Source organism: Cydia strobilella, chromosome 14 (genome assembly GCF_947568885.1).
Source record: "Cydia strobilella chromosome 14, ilCydStro3.1, whole genome shotgun sequence".
Lineage (NCBI taxonomy): Eukaryota > Metazoa > Arthropoda > Insecta > Lepidoptera > Tortricidae > Cydia > Cydia strobilella.
Genome location: NC_086054.1, coordinates 13388585 through 13400862, shown reverse-complemented (window position 1 = coordinate 13400862; position 12278 = coordinate 13388585). Strand labels below are relative to the sequence as shown.

At 35.7% G+C, this 12278-nt stretch overlaps 1 protein-coding gene across 1 annotated transcript in view; it reads left to right on the top strand.

The window, feature by feature from the left end:
* Positions 1-2720: 2720 nt before the first annotated feature.
* Positions 2721-12278, top strand: part of LOC134747161 (neuropeptides capa receptor-like) — a 40120-nt gene continuing 30562 nt past the window's right edge. The window contains exons 1-2 of the mRNA XM_063681741.1: positions 2721-2739; positions 3346-3529. Of these exons, the coding sequence (XP_063537811.1) occupies positions 2721-2739; positions 3346-3529 (203 nt within the window). The remainder of the gene's footprint in view (positions 2740-3345; positions 3530-12278) is intronic.

Here is a 12278-nt window from a genome sequence, read left to right as displayed (position 1 = left end):
ATCTTCCGCCTTCAAAAAATACTTTCACACGCAGCGTAAATTTCCTAGTAGGTACTGTTGCTGTACTGCCAGTACTTGGAAACTCTTTATACACCGTCTCCAACATACTTAACAGTATGTACATACAAGCAAAATAATTTGTTCATATGGGGCATTTTCTATGAAAAGGGACCTTATTGTCGATGGCGCTTACGCCGCACAGCGTCGCGCGGCATTGTATTTATATCGGAGCATCGTTTATAATGGCGTAAGCGCCATCGACAATAAGGTCCCTTTTTATAGAAAATACCACATATAAATAAATGTCTATATATTTTCGAATATTTAATCAAAACAAACATTACTCAATTCACAAGATAGCAAAAAATAGACAAATTCGGGCGAAATTCTCTTCCGTGTCCCTTCCCCCTTCCTCCACAGATGTATCTAGGCTCCGTGAAGAACTTTCGCCAGTAGGAGACATGTTACTTGTACTTAGTAACACGCAAGAACCACGTCGCTCCTCAATCCCGCAAATCCCGCGGGATCCCGCTTAATTTACGCGCGGGATTAATCCCGCAAATTGCATGCGGGATCCCGGTACTTCGGGATCCTGGTATCCCGGTATTGCATTCCATAAATATAACTTATTCATGTAAAAATACGTTTTCTTACAAACAATAATTACAATCTAAAATCTAATAAACTAATTTTAATAGAATCTTTAGCAACTAATCATCGCCTAACCTACATCGCCTAGTGTTTTGACTCGAGGCATTTTTGAGGTTAAGCTTATTCAGTGTGTAACAAAATGTGTTTAGAAAAAACCGGCCGAGTGCGAGTCGGACTCGCGTACGAAGGGTTCCGTACCATTACGCAAAAAACGGCACAAAATCACGTTTGTTGTATGGGAGACCCACTTAAATATTTATTTTATACTGTTTTTAGTATTTGTTGATATAGCGGCAACAGAAATACATCATCTGTGAACATTTCAACTGTCTAGCTATAACGGTTAATGAGATACAGCCTGGTCACAGACAGACGGACTGACGGACTCTTAGTAATAGGGTCCCGTTTTTACCCTTTGGGTACGGAACCCTAATTAAGAGGGTCCCGTGAAATATTCAAGGATAATGTCTTTAAGGATCAAGAGAGTCCCCTTTATCTTTATCTTATCATTTCGGTCACCTGAGGTCGCGACCCTTTTCTAATGGGAAGCTTAGGTTTACCAATAACATAGTTATTAAAAAAAACCGGCCAAGTGCGAGTCGGGCTCGCGCATGAAGGGTTCCGTACCATTACGCAAAAAACGGCAAAAAAAAAAACGTTTGTTGTATGGGAGACCCACTTAAATATTTATTTTATTCTGTTTTTAGTATTTGTTGTTATAGCGGCAACAGAAATACATCATCTGTGAAAATTACAACTGTCTAACCATCACGGTTCGTGAAATACCCCTAAAAAAAAGCCAATGATAGAGGAACTTAAAAATACTATCACTGGTAATGTCTTCGGATAACGCGATAGTTACTCATGAAATAATAATTTAGGAAAAATCTTTTAAAGACCTTTCCATTTCCAGCCTTAAAAGGGCAGTAAAAATACCTATATCATGACATAGTGGACATATGTCCACTTTTTTACTCGAACTGGCCATATGGTGGCCACGGCCTGTCATTCTGACGAGTCGAATAAGCCCCCTAATCTCGTATGACGCTCTTGAAACACGCGTCTGCAAGTCAAACAAAGAAGGTTGCGTAATTTAACATGTCTATTTGCCCCCTCGTTAGTTACATACCATTATCTCAGCACTTCGTATCATTTGACAAACACTTGGTTGAAGTTCATACGGTGTTAATTTTGCCCGTATACCGTGTACGGGATTTTATCGAATACCGTGTGAGTGTAGTGACAGCAAAATTTGTAGGAAACGTTTAAAATCGTTCACACAGCGTCTATGCGGGAAAGCCGTCTAGCCGTGTGAACGATTTTGAAAGTTGCCATATAAATTTTGCTGTCACTGCGGTATTCGATAAAATCCCGTATACGGTATATGGGAAAAATTTACGCCGTGAACCTAGCGTGGTCATCCTTAAAACGCTGAACCAAATGAGATGAAATTTGGTACGTAGATAGTTTGAGTCCACTCCACGCAGACAAAGTTGCGGTCAGAAGCTAGTAACAAATAAGTTTAGATACCTATTTAAACTCCGAATGTTTTTATTTCATAATCCACAGCAAAAAATCAATAGCTCGGACTCCGTCGGGCGAACAACGAAATTGGGTATTCACAATAAAAACTATACGTGGTCAAAGTAGTAGGTAATTGTTTGACGTACTAATAGGAATTCGACAGATAGAATTTCTCTTTTTGTTTACCAAACGAGACAACTATGTACACTTATAGACAGTGAAAACGGATACTTTCTTAAGAAAAATTCATGTAACACTCGGAAAACTGCAACAGCACTTTGTACTGCAGTAGTTTGCTAAGCGGGCGAGGTGTTCGAAATGATCTTGACGTAGTACCATTGTATATATCTTGTATATAAATAAATGGATTATTATTAGATTTTGCGATTTTAAAACCCGTATCTGCTTGCTTGCATTATAGCAGGGGCATCTGCAGTTTTAATATTAAGTCAAGATAACTTTCTTAAAGTCTCCGTCTGTTCCTCAACGGTTTTATAGTCTACATATGTTTTCATTTATAGAAGAAATATCGGAAAAGTCATAAAATGTTTTACTTGGTGAGAGGTAATTTTAATTGTGGTGATGGCAGGTTTTGAACTCTAGACCTAAGTTAATTAGGATCTAAATATATGATACTAATACTAATATATGCACTATACATCACAAAATTTTATGCAGCCTACACATATAAATCCGACCTCTACGAGCATAAACATAATTTAACACATTAAACTCTCGCGCGTTGTACACAAAATTAATGTCATTATCGGGTCTAACGCGATAAAATTTCATTACTTTACCTTTTTTCCGACGTTTCAACTAGGTTGTACTAGCTGTGGTCACGGAAGACCACCAAAATGTCAATTGAGACATTGGTAAACAACACTTTTACCCGACATTAGTTTATATAAATGTTCGGGGAAGACAAATTAATTTATCTACCCTTTTTCTGTTTAATGTTTATTATGTTATGTACATACGGAACACTAACAATATCCGCGCACTGATGGTCCGAAGATAGATCCCTTGGTTTCAACATCTGAATCACTGGTCCCCAAGTTAACGATAATTTGTACCCGTCTTCCCTGTTGAAATTTTTCGGGTGTTTTTTAATTTCGATAGCTTCTCTTACGACATTACATACATTAATTATAAACATAATTGTTCTAGCGGCGGTGGTGGTAGCATTCTTCGTGTGCTGGGCGCCGTTCCACATCCAGCGCGTGTTCTACGTGTACGGCCGCCAGCACCCCAAGTACGAGCTCATCAACGAACACCTGTTCAACATAGCTGGGGCGCTGTACTACGTGTCCGCCACTGTCAACCCGATACTCTACAACGTTATGAGCGGCAGGTTAGTCAGATAACTCTAGTAATTTTAATGAACTTACGAACTTATTAAAAGCTTGATTTGTTTTACACATAAGTATCATTATGTTTTGATCCACGTGACTGCAAATAATGTCAAATCAAGTAAATATTTTCAAGTTCAAAACCAGTATAGTCGTTGAATAGAATACGGTTTCTACATCACTAAATTTAAATTGAATGGGCCCTATTTCAGTCCTCTGACGCTCAGAGTTAAGCGTCAATGGCTGAAACTAAACTATTATTAAGTATTTTATTAATTGTAATTGAATCCCATGACACCGCTATTTTTATTCAATCGATTTTTTTATTATCTCCTAGTAAGCTTCATACAACAACTTACTAAGCTGTCAATAATATTTTTAAAGACATTCGGCACAACCTTTTGCAAATCGATCTCTACGAGTACCTGCATATACCTGACAAGTGTCTCATATAGGAAAAAGGGTAAATAATATCGACGAGTGTCGGATGTCTATATTCAGTACAAATAGCCGATTGTGTATCAAACAAACGTTGGCGTTTCACAGAGAGAGCTTTATTATTTATTTACTATCCTATGTCTAATATTTGTGTGTCGGACGAAATTATTTCCTAAGTTCTAAGAAGAAGGAAATCCAATCACAATGATTCGACCGTTCTTACAAAAAATATATCCATTTATAGTATAGCTTGGAAAATAAACCTTTATTTTTTTATGGATTCATTGTTCGTAATACTATGTAATTGTCACGTTGTAAGTGTTGACGACTGGTCTGGCCTAGTGGGTAGTGACTAGAGTCCTGGGTTCGAATCCCGGTAAGGGCATTTATTTGTGTGATGAGCACAGATATTATTTGTTCCTGAGTCTTGGGTGTTTTCTATGTATTTATGTATTTGTATATTATATAATATATATCGTTGTCTAAGTACCCGCAACACAAGCCTTCTTGAGCTTACTGTTGGACTTAGTCAATCTGTGTAAGAATGTCCTTAATGTATTATTCGGAGAACCAACTGCTCACAATAGTTATATATGTGTGTTGTATGTGTATGTAGAATGTCCTTTAATATTTATTTATTTATTTATTTAATTGTCATATTACGGCATACCTACTCAAGTGTATGTAATATATAGCGATATTTTAAAAATCATAATATTACAAAATGGCGGACCAACAAGTCATTTGTATTGTACATAATCATTTATTTTGGCTATATGCATGTCCTCACAAATGTGACAAACTCACTTGTAATATTACGAGTATATTGCACAATATACTATGACTAGAGCAAGCGAGGAAACGCGAGAAAATTTATGTAATCGCCGAGCGAACAAATTTCGCTGTCGGAAAAGTATCTTCAATCACTTTTCTCGACTTGCTTATGTTAAATCATCTGTATAGCCAGAATAAGTTGCTGTCATAATGCGGAGTTCCTTTTTAGGAATATATCAAGAACTCATAGTCCCTACTAAATGTGCAAAGTGTAAATATTTAAGGCAATATATCAACATACTAAATTTTAGAAAAGTAACTTATACAAATATACATATAATATATATTAAAACCTAAATCTAAAATTAAATAATACTAATCTTAAAATTAAATACTTACTAAAAATATCCCCAATATGATACATGCCTACTTTTTAAGAAGTATGAATTTTAAACATGTCTGTATAGGTCCAGCAAGAAAATTACTTTTACATCATAAAATAAATTGGATAGAAAACCGATTTATTTTATAATGTCGAAGTCTGTCTAACTCATATTAAAAAAGTTTAAGACCCACTTGAGTGAAATCATATTTCGGTGTGGCCAATAACGCGTATAAAATATTTGCGTGGACGATACTACGTTTCTTATGCGTCTCACTCATAAAGCTAGCGCATTAAAGTACATATTTCAATATATCATATGCAATTTAAGCATCCACGTAATCAAATCCACGTAAATACTTATTAACTTACAAAATGATGTATCTCAGATGAAAGTCGTTGACACGTAGCTCCTTTACTAACTTATAGTTCCACTACAAACCTCGTGTATTCACTTGGTATAGTTGATTCTCTTGCGCATACCACGCAAAATTCAACCTTATCATCAATGCCATAAAGATTAAAAAAAAAGAAATACTCACCGTACGTTTTTTAGGGTTCCGTAGTCAACTAGGAACCCTTATAGTTTCGCCATATGTCAGTCTGTCTGTCCGTCCGAAGCTTTGCTCCGTGGTCGTTAGAGCTAGAAAGCTGCTATTTGGCATATTTAGATATATAAGTCAATTATGGCGACAGTGGTAAAATAAAATCTAAAAAAAGCGAATAGGGGTCTTGAACAGCCATTTTTTGATAAAGTTAATAATTTCGGAAAGAATCGCTCCCAAAGAAAAAAAATTGTGTCCCGCTCCCCTCTAACTTTTAAACAATGGGTCCAAAAATATGAAAAAAAAATCGTGAAAATAGAGCTTAAGAAAGACATTAAATTAAAACTATAGCGAACATGATCGGTTAAGCCGTTTTTTAATTATGGCAAAGTCTCCCCTTCATTGTAAAAAAAACGTAGGTACACTAACACTTAAACGTTATTACATTAAATCGGTTTTTTAAATGATTTGGCAGTATTCATGTAAATAAAGTAAAATATGAAATAAAATGGCTTATTTTACTCATCCAATTGTTATTTAATATTTCATCATCATTAATTTAAGAGCCTAGCTCTTGTCGGTGGAGCAATTTCCATGTATCTCTTTCCTGAGCCTTTCGTTTGACCGCCTGATACGTCACGACGTTTATCTTTTCCTTTAGTTGGTCCATGTATGTTCTTCTTGGTTTCCCTCTCTTCCGCCTTCCTTCTACTTTCCCTTCCACAATATTTTTTATGAATTCGTCGTGTCGTAACAGGTGCCCAACCATCTTCCCTCTTCTGCTCTCAATGATTTGCAACAGGGACCTCCTCTCCTGCACAAGGTTAAGAACTTCCACGTTAGATTTTCTCTCGGTCCAACTAATCTTCTCCATCCGCCGCCAGCACCACATTTCAAAGGCTTCAAGTCTTTCTCTGTCCCTCTGTGTCATTGTCCACGTTTCACACCCGTATAACGCTATGCTCCAGATGTACACTTTGATAAGCCTTTTCCTGATTTGGCGAGATATTCTGGCTTTAAATAGGCATTTTTTTGTATTAAAAGCTTTTTTAGCCATAGCTATTCTTGAGATAATATCTTGTGTACACCTGGAGTTGTTAGTAATGAAGCTACCAAGGTATTTAAATTTGGAAACTTGATCTATTTTACAATTATTTAATGTGACTGGTCTAGGTATTGAAACTGTCTTTGCAGTGACGAGCGTTTTAGTTTTATTCATGTTGATTTTAAGTCCAAAGTCCTTGAAAACTGTGTCCATGTCTGTAATTAAATCTTCCAAATGTCTCGATGTGTCTGCCATCGCTGCAATGTCATCCGCAAAGCGAATAAATTGAATATTGACCCCATTGAATTTGACACCCCCTTTCCCTTCCCATACATTTCGGATCCGTCGTGCAAACCCTAAACCTAGCCATAGCCTATTCGAAATAGATAGGTAGATACTCGTACATGGTGATGAGTGAGGATTGCCTCACGGCGCCTCTCTACTGTCAACAGCGCACCAGGACGCCGTGGCGCACAGTCCCCCGGGAACCCCTGTACTATACTAATAGCTCCTGTTTAGCCTATTGTGACGGAAGGGTAACTACGGAACCCTACACTGAGCATGACCCGACAACCCGACATGCTCTTGACCGGTTTTATATACTGTTATTTTCACCTAAGATGGAAAAGGTTTCGGAATTGATGGCCCTTGGGTGTGAACATCATGTGCCATTTGTAACCCTCTGATTGTTGACTGTGAAAAATTGTGAATCGGTGTAGGGCGGTAAAATGGACGCCTGAAACGAATGGTTGTCGGGTGACAATATTTTCGTTAAACACTTAACCTATGATTCTATTTTAAAAGAGTGAGTATAATTTAAAAATCACTTAGTTTAAAAACTATGGAGTAGTGGGGATATATTTGCGTCTGGCCAGCATTTTTGTACATTTAGGTATATATTTCCCTAAATTATTTCATTATTGAAGTGAAACTTTTATTCTACGAGTATCGCCTCGAATTTTTTGGTCCATTTTTAGCATGTCGCATTACTGAATTACAGCATTAGTAAAATTCTACTTTATTTTTTGTACCTACTTTATACTCTGATTTGTAATTAAATTCCAAAAAACTAACCTCACTCAGATCCTTTTTCTTTTGTAATAATGGAAAATATGTAAAGAAGTAAACTCAAATTTCCCTTTTGCATACTCTAGCATTTAAAATAAATATAGATATATCCTTTTAGCTTTGTTTAGTTTCTTACAACATACGAAAAAGAGAAAAAGTGAGGTTAGATTATTGGAATTTAATTATAAATCAGAGTTTAGAGTAGACATCTTTAAAATAAGCTTCATTATCGGACTAAGGTTACAAAACTTAAGAGGCCGGTGTCGATTTTAGTCGCAAAAATGTAAAATTAATAGATTTAGTCTGTGAAATTCATAGAGTAACTTATACTAGAGCGGTACTGTCATAGTAAATTTCGTAAGCCCAGTAAATTCACTGCCATCTGTAAATTCACTGCCAACTAAAAATAAATATTTTTAAAAATACGATAAAATGTATTTAGATATGGATAAATGATTTTTTTTATTTTCATTAATTATTTATATGATTTTGACCCATGTTCTTTCACTGATATGCGTTAAAATTATTAAATAACGAACGAAACCGTCAACGCCATCTATACGACAGTTGGCCGAAGCTAGTAGCGCCCTCTGAACGAGAATCAAATTTTCTTGATTTTCGAGGCACGTTTTTTCCTTAGACTGTATCCATCTATTACGGAGTTATATCTATCTTTGGTGAAATTGTACACCTTTTGTTACCTAGTTGAAATAACAAGTACTGGTTTCTATTAGCACGTCTTCTTATCTTGCCTTTTATCAGATCATTTTTTTTTAAACAGACTCACTAAATTAGTAATGATTTTTTTTCTGATGGACGTTTAGGTAAACGCGCGTTAAGCACTGATTTTTGTCGCTCTTATGTGTAAATTTCGTAAAGTTTGGACTGCTAAAAATAGTAAATTTGTATGACACATATTCTGTACTTGACCTTTATCAGATTACATTTTTGTTATATGACTTAGAGTTCGAGGAAATGAAAGTTAAACGAATTACATTTTCTCCAGAAATTACTTCAAAACAAGTGACAATTTCTCTGAAAATCGACTTAATTTCAACGTAATTTTGATACTTAAACAATCTACAACATTTGCTGAAACTATTCTTATACATCAATTTGTATAATTATTTACCACCATAATTTTTTGATGAATTTTTAAAAACTGCCTCTACTTTTCATATATTACCGCACGCTCGCGACCTCATTATTAAAAGGCAAGATGAGAAAACGTGCTAATAGAAACCAATACTTGTTATATTACGTAACAAAACGTGTATAATTTCAAAGACTAAATCTATCAATTTTACATTTTTGCTCCAAAATCGACTACGGCCTCTTTCACTAAGGCTGATATTTGCTTGTAATTTCATAAAATTTTAAGGACAGTATACCTTATTAACCTTAAATACGGTTAGGTTTAATAAGTCAAACTCTCTTTATCTGTCAAATTCTACGGGAATGGCAAATAGTCATAATAATTATCATAATATTAAGAAGTTTACAGTCACATGCGACTTTTTTGTTTTCGAACGTCACCGGCGTCACGATTACGTCAAACAATTCCCAACGGTTGGCGACTCGCAAGCGTGTAGACACCTCAAAAACCCCAGTGTAACGTGACCGCGAGATCCTTAACAATCTATGCATAATCGGAGAGTTTACTTATACCGGTTTCATTAGTCCTTGACTCGCGTATGATAAGAAAGCGATATTAATAATTAATTACAGCGCCATTCCGTGTTGAGTAGCTGAATTGCATTGGCGTTGGGCGAACTTTTGTAAGATAATTTAAGAGGATATTTATTAAGTTAAGATTAAAATCCCGATTTTAATACCCTAAATCAAATGGTTTTCCGAAAATTTTCAGTTAAATGTACACAATCCGAAAAAAGTTTCACTTGCAACGTGGTTTCATAAAACCGCACAATTACTTTTTAGTGATGATCTGATGGTTCAAATTTGAACTTTTACAATTATTAAATATAAAGTGAGGAATAAAAGGATCTAACAATAAATATTAAAAATTAAGTCATAATAAAATAGTTTTGATTTTTAGGCGAAAAAATATGAATCTTTACCGGTATTACCGGTATTAAATTTTTCTACCGGATTTTTTCTGTAAGTAGCGAAATATAACGGTACCGTTATTTTTTTCCGATACCTTAACCTTTATCATAAAGGTACTGTTTTTGCTTTTTGACAGCGACGTCAACGGCGATAACCTATGAGCGCTTGGCTTTTACTTATTAATGACTATATTATTTGATCGTCAACCGGCCTGAATTGGACTTTAAGATACCTCAAAAATTTGCTAAATATACGATATGGATCGTATATGTCAGTGTCAAAAGTGACGTTTTTGTTTAAAGAAACGTACCGAAATAATACCGGTTGAATACCGGTATAATAAAGGTTTAGGTATTCCTACGAAAAATAGCGGTATCGTTATTTTATACCGGTACCGTACCTTTACATTTCAACCGCTATAGCTCTACCTTTAAAATCGGTATCGATAAAAGATACCAGTATCGTACCACTATACCGCTAATACCGTAACCAAAATCAGTCCCTGATCGAACTTGCTCACCAAATTTCACGAGAAAAAGCTAGACGAGTACGAGGACATATCCGGAAGAATTTTTGCCCAATCTGAAAAGGATACCTTCGCTTTGCTCGATCAATTACCAACTCCTATTTTATCTTACTCTGAATCTATTTCAGCTTAAACACGATTTATTGAAATGGCGGCAATGGGGGTGGTAATTTATCTATCTTAATACCCAATCAAAGGCATTTACATAGATAGAAGTAATTATTACCATTATTAGTTCTAATAAATCTTTGTTTGAATAACTAAAGTCAACATTTAGTTCATTATCGTCTGTACTCCTGCTAGTCTATATTAAGCTCTATTATATTTACTACAATAATGCTATAGCTTGTCAAGCAAATCTTGTCAGTAGAAAAAGGCGCCAAATTTAAAAAAATGTAGGCGCGAAGGGATATCGACGATATAGTCCCATAGAAAAATTTGTATTTCGCGCCTTTTCTACTGACAAGATTTGCTTGACCAACTATATAATAGTGTTCCATCTTGGTTTTGACTACTCGTGACTTCGAGCAACACCGGGAAGGGAGAGGGCATTCGTACTATTTCCCCTCTGCCGAAGCTTAAAGGAGTCCACTGACTATCAGTCCGCCGGACGATATCGACCTGTCAGTTAGAACAAAAATTTGACAGTTCCGAACAACTGACAAGCTGATATCGTCCGGTGGACTGATAGCAAAGATAGATATAACTCCGTAATAGATGGATACAGTCTAAGGAAAAAACGTGCCTCGAAAATCAAGAAAATTTGATTCTCGTTCAGAGGGCGCTACTAGTTTTGGCCTACAGTCGTATAGATGGCGTTGACGGTTTCGTTTGTTATTTAACAATTTTAACGCATATCAGTGAAAGAACATGGGTCAAAATCATAAAAATAATTAATGCAAATAAAAAAAATCATTTATCTATATTTAAATACATTCTGTCGTATTTTTATAAATCTTCATTTTTAGTTTTAAAGTGTGTCGACAGATGGCAGTGAATTTACTGGGGTTACAAAATTTACTATGACAGTACCGCTCTAGTATAAGTTACTCTATGCTGATAGTCAGTGGGCCCCTTAATAGGCACAACTGTGACTAGGGCGGTGCGTGTTGTGACTAGTTCAAACCAAAACTAAAATAATGTAAATGAACATGTATGCTATACATTATAATTGTTACATAATTGCTGTGACTTATTTTTCAAGTGTTTTCATTAAAGAGATACGTCAAAATCATGTACTCGTTTTCTAATGCTAAAAAAACGAGGCATAACTTATATGTGCAAGTACCTCATCAATAAAGTTTGTAAGCCTCAATTAAACTTGTCATTAATCGTTAGCCACATCACTGACTTTCAATAAAGCAGTCAAATCTGCCAATATATTTGACAGCCAATTTCGGGCTATTTGCCGTTTGAAATTGAGCGATATTTATACTCGATTTCATTACTAGATTTCTCGTGCGGCCGACGAATTTCGTCTTGTTTGTGAAGACGAGGGGCTGTCAAATGTGTTTGACGGCTAGGTAATCATGCAACCGTTTGAAGGACGAACGACCAATAAAGTTCAAGGCGAAGTGGCGGTAATATGCCCGCAACTGTAGGGCTGTAACATGCGCGTTGCCGACCGTGTAAAAATCTGTAAGTACACTCCTTTTTAGGGTTCCGTACCTCAAAAGGAAAAAAATCGGCCAAGTGCGAGTCGGACTCGCGCACCTAGGGTTCCGTACATTACATAATTTTAACAATGTATTTTTTATGTGAAACGTGAGTGAAAGGTAAATTGCGGTTTACGATTTATGACGTATTAAAAAAAACTACGTACTAGATCTCGTTCAAACCAATTTTCGGTGGAAGTTTGCATGGTAATGTACATCATATATTTTTTTCAGTTTTATCATTCTCTTAT